Below are 22,106 nucleotides of genomic sequence, written 5' to 3' on the forward strand. Positions count from 1 at the left end.
TCCGGGTTAAATACGTTTAGGGACGAATGGTTGACATGTAGGCCTACATCATATACATGTTTTTTGCTTGTATATGTAGTCAAAAATAATTTATGACGAAGTTTTCACTTGTCCGTTATCTGTTGACAACCCGCAAAGGTATGGGAGACTAGCACAATAGGTGCCCCAATTTTAGAATTAATTTAGAATGAAAAAAATGGAGCACTTCAATTGTGTTTTCAGTGATAATATTGCGTGAATAAGCTACATAGGCCCGTATTCCAGACCCATATTTCAGGCCTGTAGGTATATGAACACACTATAGCTTCGTCTAAATTCACGCTGATGTAGAACTATGTTCTATATGTGTGGTCTCAGCCTCGGATCCGGTCGAAAATATTGTAAGTAAAGTATTCTCTCTTTTCTTCCAACCGGCCCGGATAGCACAGTTGGTAGAGCGTCCGCTTCGGGACCGGTAAATCCAGGATCAATCCTTGATCGAGTCACACCTAAGACTTTAAAAGAGGAAGTTGTAACTTCCTCGCTTGGCGTTCAGCATGAAGGGGGATAGTGCAACGACTGGTTGACCCGTATCAGTATAATGGCTCGGGCGGGCGGGGCGGCTTACTTGCCTTCGGTAAGTCGTCTCAGTAAAGCAGCACTAAATAAAAGAGCGGTGGAAATCCGTCCTGCTACAAGGAGGCACGTTACACGTACATGCACCCTAAAGATTCCTTCGTCGTCATATGACTGAAAAATTGTTGAGTACGACGTTAAACCCCAAGCACTCACTCTATAATTCCGTCCCTTAACCGCTGCCATAGGATTCAATTCTTACACAGAACGTCTTTGTTATGGCACTGCTCTCTTCGGTCAGCCGAAGAGAGCTATTTCTCAGTTTTCTACATCATAACATCAAAAGACAGCAGGTGAGTGATATCATCATTGATGTAAAACTGTTGTTAAATGGTACATATAGGAAATATAGGAATTGTTTAACTATCCTCACAGATAGACATTGTTTGCTGTGTCCTACTGTTTTTAAATTCCAAACTAACTTACTTTGATACATTAACACAAGTATTTGAATATTTAGACATTTAACATAAAGATTACCGACCTTGAACTTTAATTTCTTTTTCTCATTTAATAGAAGTATGAAGTGGAAAGTGGTCTTGAAGTAATACAGCAATGAAACAGTAATATGAGCAAACTTGAGCAGGCCGTGGTTTGCCGCTGAAGTTCGTCACATAGGGGAGGTAGGAAGTTTAAGTACGTAAAAGTTTCATTGTGAAATATAGACCACTATGAGCTACAGAATGTGAATGTATGATAAAAATAAAAATATGTCATTTGTCCAAATTTTGCCTTTATTAATCATTCTTAGATAGATTGGTGTAAACGTGTAAAAATAACGGAAAAAATATGAGCTTCGATTTACGTTTAGGCTTTATACGCCGTTTTTGCAGTGTATGTTCAGGGATAGCATATTTTTCTATGGACATTGCTTATGCACATGTATTTTACGTAAGAATGGAGTAATGCAGTAATGTAATGTATCTCTGTGTCACTAACCCATATTATGCACGGAAATTCGTGTTTTCGTATGCAGTTGATCTGCCAACCTTCTCATATATGTTCCCATCTTCAGTGTGACTATCGTCGGAGGAACGTACAACATACAAACTGTTTATTTCGACGCCCAGCTCAGTCTAGGTTGGTGCACCTGTTTATGCAGATAGTGGATTAGCAGGCGGAGTGTCAAGGGAGAAATCATTCAACTTATTCTGACCTGATCTACGCTTTCGTATACACAGGCAAATCGTCACAGCTCCTGCTAACAGAACACATAACCCCAAAGCTGAGGCTAGGCCAATAATGACACCACCTTCAGCAAAAGGTGTTTGCTTTCTCCTAGAGATTACCGGTACACCAACATGTACATGTATCTCCGTACAAACCACAGGACTCTTACGTTTGAATGCAGCACAATGAAAACACATATGTTGTAAGTCGTGTCCTTTGACAGATCGTCAAGAAGAACCTTTTCTGTTTCCGGGTGAACTAAAGTGGTTCCTCCCATACCAATATCATTCACTGGGTGGTATTCTACTCTGTAACCTGTCATCATCCCGGGTCCAATCTTCGTCCAGGTAACGCTGACCACACCGTTTTCAACAGTCACAGTTAGATTTGACAGTTTTATATTGGAGTCCTGTTCACTTATTTATTTATTTGATTGGTGTTTTTACGCCGTACTCAAGAATATTTCACTTATACGACGGCGGCCAGCATTATGGTGGGAAGAAAACAGGCAGAGCCCGGCGGAAACCCACGACCTTACGCAGGTTGCTGCAAGACCTTCCCACGTATGGTCGGAGCGGAAGCCAGCATGAGCTGGACTTGAACTCACAGCGACTGCATTGGTGAGAGGCTCCTGGGTCATTACGCTGCGCTAGCGCGCTAACCAACTGAGCCACGGAGGTCCCGGAGTCCTGTTCACACAGCCGTCTAGTCTTATCACTGATTGACAAGGAAACACCGGTGTGACATGCCGATAGCGGAAAACACACGGCTAGTTACCCAGTAAGGCCCCGAGGAGAATGACAGCAGGCTGAGTCCATCTTGACCAGCACGATGCCGTTCCTCAGCCAAGTATTCTCACATCCACATGTTAACGGGTTACCTTTCAGAGACAGTCTCCAAACTCTACCGCTGATGTTAATGCTGTCTAAACTGACAATATGGTTGTCACGGAGGTCGAGATACGTAAGCAATATATATCGATCAAAGATTTCAGCGGTTGCACGATGGAGTCTGTTCCCGGAGAGGTAAAGACATTGAGGTTCATATTCTAGCGAATCAATACTGGGCATAAGCTCACCAAAAACCTCCAACCGGTTGATCCGCAGATCCAGTTTGTAAACGATCCCAAGATGGGCTTCCGGGGAAATGTACGAGATAGCGTTATTAGAGAGGTTTAACGTACTTTCATAGTGCCGGAACAATACAGGTGTTGACCTGCCACCAGGTATCAATACTTCTCCACCAGGTTTAACTTTGATATCTACTGGTAGTTTTGTTACATTTACATATGTGTTGCCAGAAAGGTCCACATATAAAAACAAAAATTCATTTTCACGTTGTTTCTCATGAAAAAGAATTTGAATGGTCTCATCTATCAAGTTGTTTTTTGCAGAAACTTTAATCTCAAAATAATAATTCAATTCAATGGGATCTTCTATTTCTATGAGTAAATTGATTTGGATTTGATTGTTGTCACATGCAACCAAGACGTCAACGTGACCATATCAAATAAAAACGTGTTTTTCTTTAGTGCAGTTATCTTGTTGTTTGAAACGTTGAACCTGTTCGCAGACGTGTTCATTAATAAGAGGGGACCTTGAATATTGTTCATTGACAGGTCCAAAAGGTTCAGTGCATTATCAGGAATCTCATCTAAACTACAGTTCCTCAGGCGAACTTCTCTCATCGTGACGAGGATCGGTATTACGCTCCTGAGGATATATTTTAAAGGGTTGTGAGATAAATCAGGCACCTGTAACCCTTTGAGGCGACTCAGTAATTTTTCCAGCCGTGCCCAGGATGGGCTTGACAGCCTATTCCTTTGTAATGACTGTGTAATGAATCCTTAATGACATAAAATGACACCGAGAGAGGATATCTGGTTATCTTTTAAATATAAGGTCTGTAGATTTGAAGCGTTGAAAAACACGCCAGATCCTAAGTGTTTAATCTGATTGCCGCTTAGGTCCACTATCCTTAAAGAAGATAGATCCCTAAACGAGCCTGTTTCCATATTTTGGATAGCATTTGGATACCTGTCAAATCAAGTTTTTGTACTTTAGGGCAGTAAAGAAATGCATCTCTGTTGATTCCTAACAGTTTGTTATGACCAAGACACATGTATGACACTTTAGACAGGCCAGCAAACATGCCAGGTTCAATCTCTGTGAGACTGCTATACTGAAGATCCAGCATGTACAGATTTGTCAGTCCCTGAAAGGTCACGGATAGCAAACGAGTAATGTTTTTGTTGGACAAACACAAATATTTAAGTTGACTAACATACTTAAAAGTCGCCACTGAAAGACGACTAAGCTTGTTGTTTCTGACGTACAGTTTTTCCAATTTACTCATCTCACTGAGTAGGTGGTCATCTAGCCAGATATGGTCCGGGGTTTCCTCCTGGCTCTGCCTGGTTTCCTCTCACCATAAATGCTGGACGTATAAGTCGTATAAGTGAAATATTCTTGAGTACGGCGGAAAACACCAATCAAATAAATAAATCAATCAATCAAAGTTTTCAGCTCCGCCCACCCATCCAACATATAAGCGTGTAGAACAGATATGTTATTGTGCGACAAATCCAGGGTAGTCAGTTCATTAAGTTCACCGAATGCCGAAAGCTCAATGCGGGACATTCCATTTGCACTTAAATCTAATGTCTGTAGACGTGGAAAATGTTCGAAATCGCCCGATCTTATGGCAATAATGCTATTGTACGCAGATCCAGTTTTGTGATCAAATTGAACCTGGCAAGAGTTCTGTACACGGTCCTATACCGCTGAAGTCTGATCAGTTCAATTCCGATATCCCAGTGAATTGTACGTCCAGACTGCTGATGTTCAAACCGCTGAATGTTCCTTGATGAATGTACATCACATCAGGGTTTCCGCGAATCCTCAAATTGTCAAACCGAAAATATGACATACCCAGGAATGGTATGTAAGGTGGTAATGGTATGAATGGTAGACATTTTATCACAGATAATGTTACTGTTATTTCGTCTGGCACAGGTACACTGTGGTTGAATATGACAAACCTCGCTGTACACAGTCGCTAACCCGACATTTTGTTCACTGTCAGTAGGCCAATTGATGATTCCTGCTTAGCTTGCACACATATAAGTCGGGGTGTGCATACGTATGTTCTGTAAACTTGCCATACGGAAAGTGATTTCTCAAAACATACTCATTTGGGCTCAACTGGAAACTGTCTACCTGACCTCAGTTCACTAATTTTTAACATGAGTAGTCTGATACGAATGGCAGATTTATCGCTAAAATACCCTGTGAGAAATGTCCAAAGTAAACCGACGGAAAAAGTCAGATTATATTCTTGATTATATAAATGATGAGCATTGCCATGTGTGTTGCACAACCACTACTAATCTGTTATAGAGTTTCCGTGACCGAGTTGTTAACCTGTTAGAGCAGAATAATGACTCAGGAACACCTCACCAGTCTAGTCAAAATGTGAGTTCAAGTCCAGGGTCCAGTTTCACGAAACTTCCAGTAAATTCCAGTAAATTGCTTAAGTCTGGGGTATTTTTTCTTAAGTCCAGGATGAAGCGTTTCTTAGCAAAACTTAAATTAAACACTTCATAGGTATAGTATTATGTTGCTTAAGCAAAACACTCTTGCTTAAGTAAAATAACTTAAGAAATTTTGTGAAACCGCACCCTGCTATTATAGATAGATAATAATGATGTAGTACCACTAAACCAAGATAATGGTACGCGTCTCAGTATTACAACTGTGTATGCTTCCTGCTTTTCCATTCTGGGGGCGGATTTTGACAAGTTTCTAAACAGGAATAACTTTTGTCGGTTACCGCTACCCTGTTCATGCCTTATTTGGATAATTAACCCAATCAAAGCTTATAATATATGTGGACTTTTTAAGTGGAAAAAGTGGAAAACTAAAAAAGCCAATGCCAGTTGTTTCTTTTATAAGACGTCTTTTCAGTGCTTTTAATGCTGTAAAAAGTTATTTTCCTTTTTTTGTTTTTGTTGTTGTTTTTTGTGTTGTTGATTGTTTGTTTGTTTGTTTTTTTTTCTTTGTTTTTTCTGGTGACAACAGATGACAAGCAACAACAGTGGTGTTACCTATGTAATATTGATTGATTCATACCATTCCCAAAAGCGGTTGGTAGCATTTCTTGATGAGGCTGTTCATGATGTGGTGACGTCACTGTTTCCAGCTTCCAAATGTATATGAACAATGGAACCAACCATTTCTTAGAGTATATATTCCAAACTTTATTACCGAACTCAGTAAAAATAACAACATTATTTGTACAACAATTATAATAAACTTATCATTGATAAAATCTAGCAAACTGCATTCAGTATGTACGTATAGAAAATTGCTGTTCAGAAAATCACAAACATATCAACTTACCAATGCCAATTTAGAAAATAAAATACAAGGGAGACATCCTGATCTTTTTCTTTTATGCCAATATTAAGTACACACATTTTTTTTAACTCTCTCGAAGACTTATCTACTTGAATATACATAATACAGAAGACGCAAGGAAACTGTTACTACTGCCTATCTTTGTTTCATATTAACATAAGCTTGTTTTTCAATAGAGTGCAACTTTCAAATAGGACAGCTGTATGCAGGTAAGAGCTGCACATCTTTACTTTGAAGTAACAGAGGTTCATCAACTCTTAAATACGATAATTAACCTAAATAATTATACACAATATAATGCACTACAACAATACAGTATTCCTTACTCAAACACACATTCGCAATCCTACTGACGATCCAAAATATCTATAGACTTAAATATATCCTGAGATTATAAAACAAGTAAATCACTGAAGCGAAACTAAATTCATATATTAAATGCATGTATAAAATGCATCAATAAAGAAATGAAAGACGCAAAAGCAGTTGCACGGCACTTTCAATGTCACATATATACACAAGAACCTTTACAGAACCCTTTCTAAAATATTCACATTACCCACATATGTGCTATGCGCGTTTACCGCCTTTTTAAGCGTACATAAAAGTTTTATATATTATTACAGTCAAATGTATAGTTTCTGTAGCGTCCATTCTTCACATATGTATGGATATACCCTTCAACAACCTAGACCTACACAGCCTCAGAAAGTTGTGGAATATCACAACACACTGATACAGTACAGCAGTATTAGAATACTCAGCTTTGCATGGTGCGGTCCTTGCTGACAGTTCTATTATGTATGTACTCAGTGAGGTACGAGGCTTATCAGATTCTATGGGCTCAGAACAGATCTTTTGTGAAAAATACAAATCACTCATCTTACATACCTAATTACGTGTAGGCCTATACCGTCTTTATTAACTGACAAGAACGATAAGTGGGTCAAAGCTTTCGGTCCTATTGTATCCACCCTACAAAACTATTCATATTGGATGAACAATTATGTCTTTAAGCATTTTATTTAACTATTCAGCCTGATACGTTATTAATATATACTGACATCAGAATGTATGTCACACAAACACATGCATAAAAGAAATGCTGGGTTTTCTAATGACTCAGCGCTGTTACCTTCACCCCAAAAAATGTTGATCCTCTAAATAAGGCGCTCAATGGCTCCTATCGCCTAAAGCGATCCAAACCCGATCGGTCTATCGCCAATGAGGTCGCAAGATCGAATCAAGCTTTTGCTGGCTCAACGGTGACTTTAAGTCAAAACGTGCATCAGGTAGCTGACGTCATGACGGCAATAAAATCCTTGGCTGCTAGAAACAGTGAGAAACCGGCAATCGCTGGTAGAACATGACGAACCTCCCAGCGTGCGGCCATGAGCCATTCGCCATTCGCCAGCTAGGTGCAGGATTACTTTTTCAAGCAAGAAGTTTATGTAAATTAATAACATGGATTTTATGTGTCTTTGGGAAACATGTACAGGAATCGCCTGGTTTTTATATGGACATTGCTTATGTACATGTATATTGCGTCTGGACAGCGTTTGTTTATGTGATATTGTAGATGGTGTATCAGATGTATGTATAAGTACAGCAAAGAAACAAAAACTTCACTCATTCCAAAAAACAATCTAAACATAATATTTCTTGCCAACACAGCAGAATCACCTCAACTAAGGGGAAATCTAGCTACTCTTGCACACAATCTGACTGTTTCACACGGAACTAGCCTCTTCAATCTGGTTAACAACCACTGACATAAGTCATACCAGTGCTTTGCACGAGTACACCAGCCCAAAGGGCCAGTGAAAATATTGACCCTCGGCGAACATGGTAGCTTACCCAAAGCAGATTGACAAATCACAGGCCTAGAATTTTCTCTGAATTGTGAAAACTAAATATATACTGTGATTGTTTATAGCAAAGTACTGTATTCAATGGTGTATTAGGATTTTACAATAATAAACTATATAGTTTTTCCACTAAAAATGGAAAAGGCAAACAAATGAAATTATCCAGCTGAAATCATTAGAGACTTTCTATTTGAAAGTGGTTCCGATCCTCCACACCATATTTGTTCGTCATACTGAAAAAAAAGTATTGTAATTCTCCGTCACTATATCATGCACGGAAACCCGAGTTTTCGTATGCAGTTGTTCTGCTAATCTTCTCATATATGTTCCCATCTTCAGTTTGACTCTCGTTGTTCGGATGTCGAATATTCACGCTGTTTATTTCGCCCGGCTCTGCTTGAGCAGACACATTTGTGGGTACATATGCAGGGTTTGTCGACACAGATTGTGAATTACCAGGCTCGGTGTCAAGGGAGGAATCATTCGGCTGATCCTGACCTGATCTACGCTTTCGTACACACAGGCAAATCGTCACAGCTCCTGCTAACAGAACACATAACCCCAAAGCTGAGGCTAAGCCAATAACGACACCACCTTCAGCAAAAGGCGTTTCGTTTCTTGCAGAGATTACCGGTATACCCGTACAAACCGCCGGGCCCTTCCTCCGTGAACGTACCACAGCGAAAATACATATGTTGTAAGTCGTGTCCTTTGACAGGTCGTCAAGAAGAACCTTTTCTGTTTCCGGGTGAACTAAAGTGGATCCCCCCATACCAATATCATTCACTGGGTGGTATTTGACTCTGTAACCTGTCATCATCCCGGGTCCAGTCTTCGTCCAGGTAACGCTGACCACACCATTTTCAACAGTCACAGTTAGATTTGACAGTTTTATATTGGAGTCCTGTTCACACAGCCATCTAGTCTTATCACTGACTGACACAGAAACACTGCCGGTACATGCCGATAACGGAAAACACACGGCGAGATACCCGGTAAAGGCCCGAGGAGAATGACAGCGTACCAAGTCTATCTTGTCCGGCATGGTTCCGTTCCTTAACCCAGCAATCTCACATCCACACGTTAAGGGGTTACCTGTCAGAAACAGCTTCGGAAATCTATTGCTAATATTAAAGCTGTTTAAACTGATAATATCGTTGTCACGGAGGTCGAGATGGTAAAGCAGTCCATATCGATCAAAGGTTTCAGTAGTTACACGATGGAGCCTGTTTCCGGAAAGGTAGAGATATTGAAGTTTATACTCGGGAGAATCAGTCTTGGGCATCAGGTCACCGAAAACCTCCAACCTGTTGTTCCGCAGATCCAGTTTGTAAACTATCCCAAGATAGGCTTCCGGGGAAATATACGAGATAGCGTTATTAGAGAGGTTTAATGTAATTTCATAGTGCCGGAACACTACAGGTGCTGACCTGCCACCAGGTATCAACACTTCTCCACCAGGTTTAACTTTGATATCTACTGGTAGTTTTGTTACATTTATATATGTGTTGAAGGAAAGGTCAGCATTTAAACGTAAACTTACATCGCCATCTTGTTTCTCATGAAAAAGGACTTGAACGGCTTCGTTTATGAAGTTATGTTTGGCAGAAACTTTAATATAAGAACGGTCAGAAAATTCAGTCGGATGTTCTACTTCTATTACTAAACTGTCTTGGATTTGATTGTTGTCACATACAATTAAGTTATCCGTGTAATGATTATTCCTATAAGGGATTTTTACGTTAAGTGCAGTTATCTTGTTGTCCGAAACGTTAATTCTAGAGTTAGCTGTATGGGAATTCCCTAATAAGAGGGGACCTTGGATATTGTTCATTGACAGATCCAAAGAGACGTTCCATGCATTATCAGGAACCTTATCTAAACTACAGTTCCTTAGACGAACTTCTAGCATTGTTGCCAGTGTCAGTATTACGTCCGAGGGGATATACTTTAGAGGATTGTGAGATAAATCAAGCATCCTTAACCCTTTGAGATGACCAAGTAACTTTCCCAACCATTTCCAGGAAGTGCTTGATAGCTCGTTACTTTTTAAGTTCACTTCGCGTAATGAATTCTTAATGACATAAAATAACACTTCGCTCAGAAAGGATATCTGGTTGTTCTCTAAATGTAAGGCCCGTAGACTTGAAACGTTGAAAAACACGTCAGGGCCTATGTCTGTAAGCTGATTGCCACTTAGATCCAGTGTGCTGAGTGAAGATAAATTCCTAAACGAACCTGCTTGCATATTTCGGATAGCATTACCGGTCAAATTAAGGTACCTTAAAACAGGAAAATCAACAAACGCATCTCTGTTAATCACTGTCAATTTGTTAAGACTAAGATATATGAACGTCACTTTAGACAGGCCAACAAACATCCTAGGCCCAATCTCTCTTAGCCTGTTGTCATGAAGACTCAATCCGTAAAGATTTGTCAGTCCTGCAAATGTTTCAGGTAACAAATGAGTCAATTTGTTTCTCATCAGGCTTATATATCCAAGTCGCCTAAGATTCCTAAAAGTCCTCTTTGAGAGGCCACTAATTCTGTTGTTTCGTAAGTAAAGGTTTTCCAAATTCGTCAAGTCATCGAAAAGATTGTCGTCTAGCGATGTAAGTTTGTTGAAATCGAGATCCAAAGTTTTCAGCTCCGTCAATCCGTGGAACATATAATCGTGTAGAACAGATATGTTATTGTGCGACAAATCCAGGGTAGTCAGTTCATTAAGTCCACCGAATGCCGCAAGCTCAATGCGGGACATTCCATTTGCACTTAAATCTAATGTCTGTAGACGTGGAAAATGCTCGAAATCGCTTGGTCTTACGGTAATAATGCTATTGTTACGCAGATCCAGTTTTGTGATCGAGCTGAACCTGGCCAGAGCGCAGCTCGGTACACGGTTCAACAAGTTGTTTGGCAAATATATCCTTGACACTTTTTCGCCTATACCGCTGAAGTCTGAACAGTTCAATTCCGATATCCCAGTGAACTGTATGTCTAGGTTGCTGATGTTCAAACCGCTGAATGTTCCGTCATGAATGTACATCACACCTGGGTTTCCGCGAATTTGCAAATCGTAAAACCGAAAGTGTGACATACCCAGGAATGGGATGTAAGGTGTAGACATTTTATCACAGATAATGTTACTGTTATTTCGTCTGGCACAGGTACACTGTGGTTGAATATGGCAAACCTCGCTGTACACAGTCGCTAACCCGATGGCAAGACAAACGAGAATACAACAGGGTAATCCACCAGCCATTTTGTCCACTTTCAGTTCGCCAACTGATGGTACTTGCCCAGTCTCCACATATATACGCCGGGGTGTGCATATATATGTTCTGTAAACTTGTCAAACAGGAAGTGACTTCTCAAAACATACCCAGTTAGGCGTATCTGGAAACCTTCTACTAGCCCTTTTGTAAAGAGTTCATAACTTGAATGGAAGCTTGACTCCGTCTTGAAAGAATCGGCTTTACATTTGAGTGTATAATTTGTTTGGTGGAACTTGCTCTACCAGTTCACTGTGAGGAACACTCATCAGAATATTGCACACAACTGGTCCCTGCTGCCTTAAAGAGATTTGACGTATATATGCCTCTTTACAACCGTATATCTTACAGTTTACTTAAAATTGTAATTTATGTATTTGAATTGTGTTTGTCAAGATATTTTTTGCCTGTGTACGACGGCCGTCACAGAGCGATGTAAATCACTGGATTTTGCCAGGTATATGTACCTGACAATCCTCGTGACTCATTTATTTACAGCCACTCGCGAAACAGTGGAAGCTAGATTAGAGCATACGACTTCATGCAATAGCCTTTACAGTCGCAGCGTGGACAACTCTTTTGACGCCTGCGCAAGCAAAAATCCTTGCTCTGTTTGGAATGTCACCCTTTCCTAAAACAGCCGACATCTGTCCGCTAATTTTGAATATGGATGATCCGGTATAAATGACAGATTTGTGGCTAAAATTACCCTGGGATAGATATCCAAAGTAAAACGACGACAAAACTCAAATTATAAACTTGATCATAAAAATGATTTATCTAATATATTTGGTTGTTCTTTTATGGTGTACTAAAGAATACTTCACTCATACCACTTCGGCCATAGAAATGAAGAATCTAGCCCCTTGTGCTAGACAAACCGTGTTCAATCCGTTATGGAGCCTGACTGAGTTGGTAACCAGCTAGCGCAGAACAATGACCCAGGAACATCTAACCAGGACACAGCCCCCCATTACGAATGTAATTCTGCGTATTTTAGGGTGCAAAGTCTTTTTTTCGCTGCCAGCCTGCCATTTTCGGTGTACATCCAGGGTCGAGTCACACCTAAGACTTTAAAAGATGGATTTGCAGCTTCCTCGCTTGGCATTCAGCATGAAGGGGATACTGCAACGACCTCTTGACCCGTATCAGTATAATGGCTGGGGCAGGGCAGTTTACTTGCCTTCGGTAAGGTGTCTCAGTGAAGCAGCACTAGATAAAAGCGCGGTGGAATCCGTCCTGCATCAATGAGGCACATTACATGCATTCTAAGGATTCCTTCGTCGTCATATGACTGAAAAATTGTTAAGTTCGACGTTAAACCCCAAGCACCCTCTTTTAAAGTTCATAAAATGGATAAAGCAGGTCGCATTATAACTTTTTCAGGCGTTTAACGCTAAATGAGCAGTAATGTCTTTCATAAATGACGGAACCAGGCGAACCTCGCATCGCAAAGCCATAGTGGCCTTTGCCCACTCTAGCAGGCGAACCTCCCAGGGTAAAACGATAGAGAACGCCCCTTTGCCGACTACCAGGCGAACATCCCAGCGTAAAGCCATAGTGTCCTTTGTCAACTGTACCAGGCGAGCCTCCCAGCGTAAAGCCATAGAGAACGCCCTTTGTTGACGGTACCAGACGAACATCCCATCGTAAAGCCATAGTGGCCTTTGCCGACTCTACCAGGCGAACCTTCCGGCGTAAAACCAAAGAGGCTGCCCTTTGGTGATGGTATCAGACGAGCCCCCTTCGTAAAGCCATATTGCACTTTGCCAACCCTAGCAGGCGAACCTCCTACGTAAAACGATAGATGTATCAGATCCATGTATGCATCCTCAGAAACGAAAAAATTCAATAATATGAATCATAAAAAAACATAAATCCAACTTACTTGTCTATATTTCTTGACAAGACAGGAGAATCACCACAACTAAGTCGAAATCTAGCCACAATACCAGTGTATCAGACAAGGCACTAGCTTCTTCAATCTGGTTAACAATTATTCGATGGTTATGGTTTAATAAACGCCATCCAACTATATTTTAATTTTTATATATTTTATATTTTAATTTTGACACTAAACATGGTGAAAGCTAGGACAAGCAAGGCAAACAAAAGCGCTATAATATAATTTGACCCGCCCAATGACGCCCAATGACAGGACAACAGTTATGAGGCTGACATGATTGTCATCATAGTTACTCATCATACATAACACGAGTGTTTTGTGTCTGTATCGTTATGCCATGTATCATAACTCGCGTTTTTGTTGGCAGCTGATTTGCCAATCCTCCCATACACGTTATCATGTTCAGTTTGACTATCGTCGGTTGAACGTTGAATATGCACAGTGGTTATTTTATTGTCCGTCTTTGTTGTGCCTAATGGATTTGTTCCTTCGGTGGACACAGATTGTGGATCAGCAGGCGCAGTGTCGAGGGAGAAATCAGCCGATTGATTCTGACCTGCATGGTCAACGCTGACCACACCGTTTTCAACAGTCATAGTTAGATTTGACAGTTTTATATTGGAGTCATGTTCGCACAGCCATCTACTCCTATCACTGAATGACACGGAAAACACACCACCAGATACCCGGCAAAGGCTCGGGGAGAATGACAGCGTACAAGTCCATCTTGTCCGGCACGGTGCCGTTCCAGGCAACCTCACATCCACATATTAACGGGTTACCTGTCAGAGACAGTTTCCGAAACACCGCAGATGTTAAAGCTGTCTAAACTGATAATATCATTGTCACGTAGGTCGAGATGATAAGGCAGTTTATATTGATCTTATAAAGGTCTCAGTAGTTACACGATGGAGTCTGTTCCCAGAAAGGTAGAGATATCGAGGTCCATATTCTGGGGCATATTCTTAATCATAATCAATCTCTGGGCATAAGCTCGCCAAAAACCTCCAACCGGTTGTCCGGCAGATCCAGTTTGTAAACGATCCTAAGATAGGCTTCCGGAGAAATGTATGAGATGGCGTTAGTAGAGACTTTTAAAGTGAATTACATAGTAGCAGGACACTACAGGTTGACCTGCCACCAGGTATCGATACTTTCCCACTAGGGACAACCGTGATATCTAATACTAGTTTTGGGGGCCTCCGTAGCTCAGTCGGTTAGCGCGCTGGCGCAGCGTAATGACCCAGGAGCCTCTCACCAATGCGGTCGCTGTGAGTTCAAGTCCAGCTCATGCTGGCTTCCTCTCCGGCCGTACGTGGGAAGGTCTGCCAGCAACCTGCGGATGGTCGTGGGTCTCCACGACCATCACTATCCCCTCGCTAAGCGAGGAAGTTACAACTTTTAAAGTCTTAGGTGTGACTCGATCCAGGATTGTTCCTATCTACCACGCCCAAAGCGGACGCTCTACCAACTGTGCTATCGATACAAGTTGTTTGACAAATATATCCTAGACACTTTTTCTTATGTGTCACTGAAGTCTTAACAGTTGAATTCTCAAATCCCAGTGAATTGTACATCCAGAATGCTAATGTTCAAAAACGCCGAGTGCTCCGTCTTGAATGACTCCACACCAGGATTTAGCGAATATGCAAAACGTTAAACCTAAAATATGACATACACAGGAATGGGATGTAAGGTGTAGACATTTTATCACAGATAATATCACTGTTATTTCGTTTGGCATGGGTACACTGTGGCTGAATATGACAAACCTTGCTGTACACAGTCGCCGACAAGATGGCAAGACACACCAGAATACACCAGCGTAATCAGCCAGCCATTTTGTCCACTGTCAGCACACAGCTGATGACGCCACCATTCTTTGCACAAGTGGTTTTGATTTATTTATTTATTTGATTGGTGTTTTACGACGTACTCAAGAATATTTCACTTATATGACGGAGGCCGGCATGAGGGTGGAGGGAAACCCACTACCATCCGCAGGTTTCTGGAAGACCTTCCCACTTACGACATGAGCTGGACTTGAACTCACGGCGACTGCATTGGTGAGAGGCTTCTGGGTCATTACGCTGCGCTAGCGCGCTAAACGACTGAGCCACGGAGGCCCCACAGGTGGTTTTGTACCTAAGGAAAAAGCCCTCACTTCCTTGTTCAGTCTGCACGCAGAAGTCGGTGTTTACATCACTGTGTTCTGTAAACTTGCCAAACAGGAACTGACTTTCATTTCATCTTAGTACTGAATCATTATGGGTTGAACTGAGGAAAATCTACACGGAAAAAGCAAATGTTTATCATTTAAACATATCTTTGCAACAGATAATAAACGTGGTTAACAAGTTAATGCCTTTCAGGAAATATCAGACTCATACCTATAACATTTAGAGCGTTAAAATGATTCAAAGTTTCAAAAGGCTAAAATTTGATCCCTTTTATTCATTTTAGGCAATTCATGAACTATTTTGAACGATAACACGTACACACATCATAATAACTGCTTACTTTTAACATGTACAAGGTGTGTTTTTTGTTTTTTCAAGTACACGCGTTTGTTTCATAAATATATTTATGTATTTTATAAATACATGCAGTATGTTATAAATACTCTCATTTATTGTATAAATACAATAATTTATGAGATAAATTGGATGGGTTTATTGCTTAAACGGAGTGATTTAAAGTTCAGTGTATATGATCAACATTATAAAGCGGTCATTATCACTTGTTGGATAAACATGTTTAAGTATATAAGTATTAAACATGTTACAATTAAACATCAAGCACGTTCATTATCTGTTGCAAAGAGATGTTTAAATGTTAAACATTTGTTTTTTCAGTGTACTACACCTTTATTTAACGACTTTATGTGTTAAATGGAAGATTGACTTCGTGTGGAAAGAAACCCTTTTAAATTTAAATACACTGTGCCAATGATCTTTTCATGCTGGCATCACATTCCACCCAAGTAAAGCTTGTTAAATCATTTCATTGTGAGGCATACTCCTTAGAAAACTGTGTACAAATGAATTCCGACTGACGCAAACATCTGGCTCTACTGAACTGTTATTAAAGACTTGACATGTATGCCTCTCACCATACTTACCCTGGCCAGGTATACGTACTTACTTATTTACGTATTTATTTGATATTTATAGCAGTATGCAAGATTTCTTTTCATTTATATGACGGCAGTCAGCTTTATGGGTCGAGAATAGCAGAGTTCCGGGAGTAAAACCACCGCTATTTACTTCTTGACTTCTAGTCAGATGGTTTATTGAAATTACCTTTAATTGTCACATAAAGTCATCATATTTGGTGAAAGGCTATACTTATTACTGTTGGTCTGAGAATGCTCCGGAGTGTCGAAAAATGACGTGAAACAGTCAAATTCAATATGGCCGACGTGAAGGATAAAATACCGTTTTTGTCGAAGCCTGAAACCCAGAATGGTTGCTATCGTAGTGATTTTCGGGTAATCAGATGTTAGTTTATATATTATAATAGTGTTAATATACATTTTTAAAAATACAACTGTCCGCATTTCATTGAACGACAAATTTCAATAAACACCAATCTTTTTATGGTAGAAACTACTTTTTATCCCCCAGCACAGTGCGGAAATCCAGGGCTGAAAACTGGATTTATGTTTTTTTTTAAGTTTTGTAACTTTTTCTTAACTTTCGAACTGGATGAGAACGTTTTCAATGGATTTGAAAACGTTTCCACCAGAGTGAAGGTCTTTCCCCCTATGGTACAATGTTCTGAAGTGGGTTGAAAAGATTTTCACTTGGGTAGAAAGGTTTTCAGTCGGTGGAAAAGTTTTCATTTGATGAGAAATGATGATAACAAAAGCCTAGTCTTTGTTTGAAAGAGTCAAAAGATGTCAGAACGACAGTACTCATACTCATATGTTCTAACCATTTTTGTAACAGTGTGGTTAGAATGCCTTAGCCTCTAAGTTTAGTCCATTAGTTCACTCAAGGGAACGAGGCTTCTTGTGCCGTTGGGGCTGTGTCAGGTCAAAAAGTTACCTCTAAGGTGAAAACCTTTCTAGTTAGATGAGTTGTTTGAAGGTCTGACAGCAACCTGCGGATCTGGCTGTAGGTTTCTTCGCCTCTACCCAGTTTCCTCCTACAGCAAGGCCAGCCGCCGTCGTATGAGTGAAATATTTTTGAGTACGAAAAAAAACCAGTTAGATAAATAAAATAAAAATGAATAAATACAATTTTGACACTTTACATCTTGAGTCATTTGGGCTCTATATGAACAAGAAGACCTCATTCCTTCCACCTCAAAATAGACATGTGTACACGACAGAGGACTTTTGATGCAATTTTAGACCGGCACAAATGAAACAGATGTGACTCTGTAGCTGTTCTCAAGTATGGATCAGACAATGAAGAGTAGAGGTTCTACTAACGACCATACAGAACATGAAGACCAAATAAATACCACACGTGATAAGGCGTTTATGTTATTATATTGAATAAATCAAGCGCACAATGACTTCCCAGGCCAGCACAAATGTCGCTGTCGTCGTGCCCCGGTGCTATTTCCATGTACACAGTAGTCTTCCAACATTTAGCATATCTTATCGTTGTATTGTGGTCTATATGAATACGGAGGCCACAATTTATTTCCACCTCAGATTAGACTCGTGTACACAACAGAACGTCTTTGAAGAGACTGAATAACAACTGACGTGATTCACATGCCATTTCCCATCCGATATGGATCAGACTATGAAAAACGGAGACTCTGCATAAGAACATTTACTAGTATCTAGGAAAAATAGGGTGTAACGTTCACAAACCCCGTCGGCAACAGCACCGCGCACAAAACCCCTCGGTATTACAATATTCTATTTCTTTTAAAGAGTCGCCTATATTCAGCTCTCTGTGAAATCAGTCACAATCGCTACCAAAATTGCCTGCTGTCAGTGACGTAACAACGCAAGCTCTACACATTGATATGTTGGAAGCCCATGTTATTGCAAGGAAAATGATCGCTAACTTCATTTTTTCGTGGACGTTAACCTGGATTTCGTAGCAAGTGAATTCCAATAATCCGTCAGGGTTATTTAGGCGCTGACTAAATGTTCCCAGCGGTTCGTATGCTGCACACTTGAGAGTGAAGACTTGTGAGTGATTATAAAGCATACAGAACCAATGCAGTAGGATATTCTATCCGGCTTGTCTACGGGATCGTATCCTAGTTGACCTTACTCCAGTGTACAATACATATGTCGAACCTTTGTGTAAACTTACAATTATCTAAGCCGTATGCTTCACACTGAAGTGCCTCGGAAAACCTTTATCGAACAACTTGGCTTATCGTGGTAACAAGAATAACGACTGCTGGGTATTCAAAAACCGGAAATGACCTTAAACATTGCACAGGACTGCCTTTCTCATGTTTCTCACTCTGAAAGCTTTAGTCATCTTACAAGATATGGCCTGCTGTCCTGTTTGTTTGGAAGATAAGACGTTATCCTACTGAAAACGTGGGTCTCACACCAAAAATCTTATTTTGTGACATTAATTTATCTCCAAACATGCATTTTCTGGCGCCAATCTACGGTAAATACGGTATACTCTATAGTCGTTTCTTTTCAGGCGTAGTGTTCTACTAAAGATAATAAATACGAATATGCCCTGCTGTCTTAGCGTATGAGTACTCCTCCTGCGCATACAGAGAATACGTTAAGGCAACACACTTTACATTATTACAAGCTATCCTTATTTCCACGAGCACTAAACATACTGAAGTATATACTTCAATTGTATCATGGTCACCGAAGAAGACATTTTTCGCCAACGTTGTGAGATTAAAGGGGAAAATCAGAAGGACAGCACAAGGATTTGGGCTACATCTAGAGATTGAAGATCATGACTACTGTACACATTGCAAAATACTAGTGTTCCAAAACTGGTGATAACTACACAATACAGACCAAGAGAAAAACTGTTAGATGTCTTAAGACAAAATTTGAGTTTTCACAATCTGTACTATAATCTATGCGTCGAAACACACATTCGTATACTAGACGTCAAACAAGAAGAACGTTCCAGACCAATAATCGCAAGACCAATTCCCAAAAACGACGTATCATACAAACCACTTAAGAACTAAGAAAGTATATAAAGTACGAAAATAAGATGGAATCATGCAAAGAGAAGCAGTCAGCAGTTTTCATAGATGTTGGAAAGACGTAAGGTGTGTTCTAGGTGACTGAGTGAATTCAGTATTTAAATCGTATACTATGTTACACGTATTTGTCTATAGATAATGCTGCCGAATATGTTTGAGTGAAATTTGATGTGACTATTAGCAAATCTTCATTCTTGATTACTTAATTACATGGTGCGTTGTTTATATTTCCACCTTTTGTTAAGGGCGTTTATATAAACCATGTGTGTTTATATCCATATCATACAGTCAAAAGACGGCGCTAAAAATCAACCGACCTATGTATTTATCCTGGGATTGTCATAAACCGTTTATCTTAATCCCAGATTTAATACACCTTATAGACTGCCTCAGAGCCTAGTGATACCTGCTATCAGTGACTGTTACATGGCCACCAATGTGTATTGCTTATAATCCGCACTAAAAACAACCGCTTTAAGTCCCTCCTGCAGGAGAGCGAATCCCTCGGTGGGGTGTCCTGAATCTGTCTTGCTGCTAGCTGCCATTTCCGTTATGATTTTGGAGACTGGACTGATATTTTCTCGTGTTTAACCTACCAGAGAACTATCTAAATGTATTAAATCCTCCAAATGTTGTGGAGCATAGTGTACATAGTGTACTATAATCCATTATTATACTATCGCAATATATCACGGCAAATGCATTATTATTCTCACACTTAGATGTGAGATGAGAATTGCCTTAAATATTGTGAAAAAATTAAATGACACATTTAACATGGACTCAAATGACAGTCTGCGATCTAATTTTTAAGCCAATATCAAAACATATTGGATGGGCTTTGATGGGGATTATAAAGGTTTGTACAGCATATTAAAAACGCAGTACTTGAACTGTCATGAGGTACATAGCTGAAATAAGCTGTTGATAGTCCAGTATAATGTTACCTCAATTCACAGCTTATACAGCATACGGCTATTCGATGCGCATGCGTATTAGGCTGGGCCTGCGATTGTTGCACATGCGCTGTCGATTTCTCTTGTAGCTCGACGGCACGTAGCATTGGGCTTCCATAAGTTTACAGCTTAAAGCTAGTATGGTAGTCTCACGCCTATAACTCTTTACAAAATGTTGACTGTAGCCAACCAGAGTGTCAAAAACCATGCGTGAGAGCGCAGAAAAAGGGTACGCCTATGTGGGATTACGACCACCAAGGTTCACCGACATATTTATAACTGACAAGATCACGCAGCACCCTGTAAAATGTAGGACACGGACAATGCCTGGTATAGATTACGACCAGCAATTTTCACAATATGATCCGCGCCTTTTCTCTCTTTGCTGGTAAATATTTTACAGCTCTGCTATTATGCACTGAATTATGTAACTTTATGAGGCGTGAATGCATTCCCACAACGTACAGTGAACCTGATCCCCTGCTAGCTTCCCCGCCTGTTGCGAAGTCCCGAACTATTCATTTGTTGTATGCCCATGTCCCTAGAAATTTTTTTTTCCGAATAACAAAAACTGGATAGGTAAATACAGTAGCCTAAATAAACTCCGCTTCACACGATACAAACCTTTTCAAAATACTCAAGAAGTAAATTTTCATAGTGTTATGAACTACCACAGGAACAGATATTATCGTCTTCATATGAATATATAATTTATTTCATATATTTATATTATATATTGATAGAAGAAGGTTCTCTCATCAAACAAAAGCATCACACAGAGGGCGCAAATAAATACAAACAACCATAAAATACCATTATAAAGCAGTCTATCAACAGAGAAACTTGATCTAATGCAACATTTGATTTAAATCTGTACGATTGTGTTAACAGCAAGCTGCCTGGGCGTTGGTGCTAACGTATTCTGTTCATGTCGGTTTCACGTATAGTGCTGCTCTACTATCAGCAGTAAAAAGTCTTGAAATCTGCGCAAATCTGTAACTCGACTCTCTACTTTTACCATTAGCCACAAATAATAGTCGATCCACGCAAAGCGCCTAATCCCATGAAACAATGGATATTAAAGTTAGGTAGTTTGGTCATGGTCTGAAAATTGAAACTCTGCAATATGATAGAGTTGGTCGAATACAGCTTATGTGCAAAATTACACCTTTCAGCTATATCCCATATTCGTGTATTAATGCTCTAAACTATCAGTCTTCAGGCTGAATTTTCCAAGCGTCAGCTTGTTTGTTTACAGACGACCCGCTCCTGACCGCTACCTATGATAGATTCGGGTTAATTCGGAACTTGTGGCCATGTGACGCAATAGCTGTCAATCAAAGTGCCGGTAGACGAGAAATGTTACAGGGTCCAGTGTCACAAAGCAGGGTACGATATTTTATCGTACATTTGTTGTGCGATATTGTGTATGTCACTGTTACTGTACCACTGTTCTTACTTTCTAACCATTACTCAACAACTTTTACAGGTTTAACGCGCATACGCCATCTAGGAACGATAACCTTTCCAAGGCCCAGAACTGTGGTGAAGCACAGGCGTTCAAAACCAGTCCATAAACCCTTAATAGACCATACAACATCCTCCTACATATAGGCCTTTATATAACAAACAAAAGTATGAAACAACTTTCTTCCGGCACCACCCAATGTCTAAGAAAATCAAGAAATAAAGCCTTCAACCTCAAACTTTTTCACTCCCCTCTATACCCGGGG

General features: G+C 40.1%; 1 protein-coding gene across 1 annotated transcript; it reads right to left on the bottom strand.

Moving 5' to 3' along the window:
• Positions 1-6,032: 6,032 nt before the first annotated feature.
• LOC135471713 (protein artichoke-like) lies at positions 6,033-11,252 on the bottom strand. The gene has a single exon (XM_064751033.1). The coding sequence runs from the start codon at positions 11,196-11,198 to the stop codon at positions 8,340-8,342; it is 2,859 nt and encodes a 952-aa protein (XP_064607103.1). The 5' UTR covers positions 11,199-11,252; the 3' UTR covers positions 6,033-8,339.
• Positions 11,253-22,106: the final 10,854 nt, after the last annotated feature.

Source organism: Liolophura sinensis, chromosome 7 (assembly GCF_032854445.1).
Source record: "Liolophura sinensis isolate JHLJ2023 chromosome 7, CUHK_Ljap_v2, whole genome shotgun sequence".
In the NCBI taxonomy this organism is placed as follows: domain Eukaryota; kingdom Metazoa; phylum Mollusca; class Polyplacophora; order Chitonida; family Chitonidae; genus Liolophura; species Liolophura sinensis.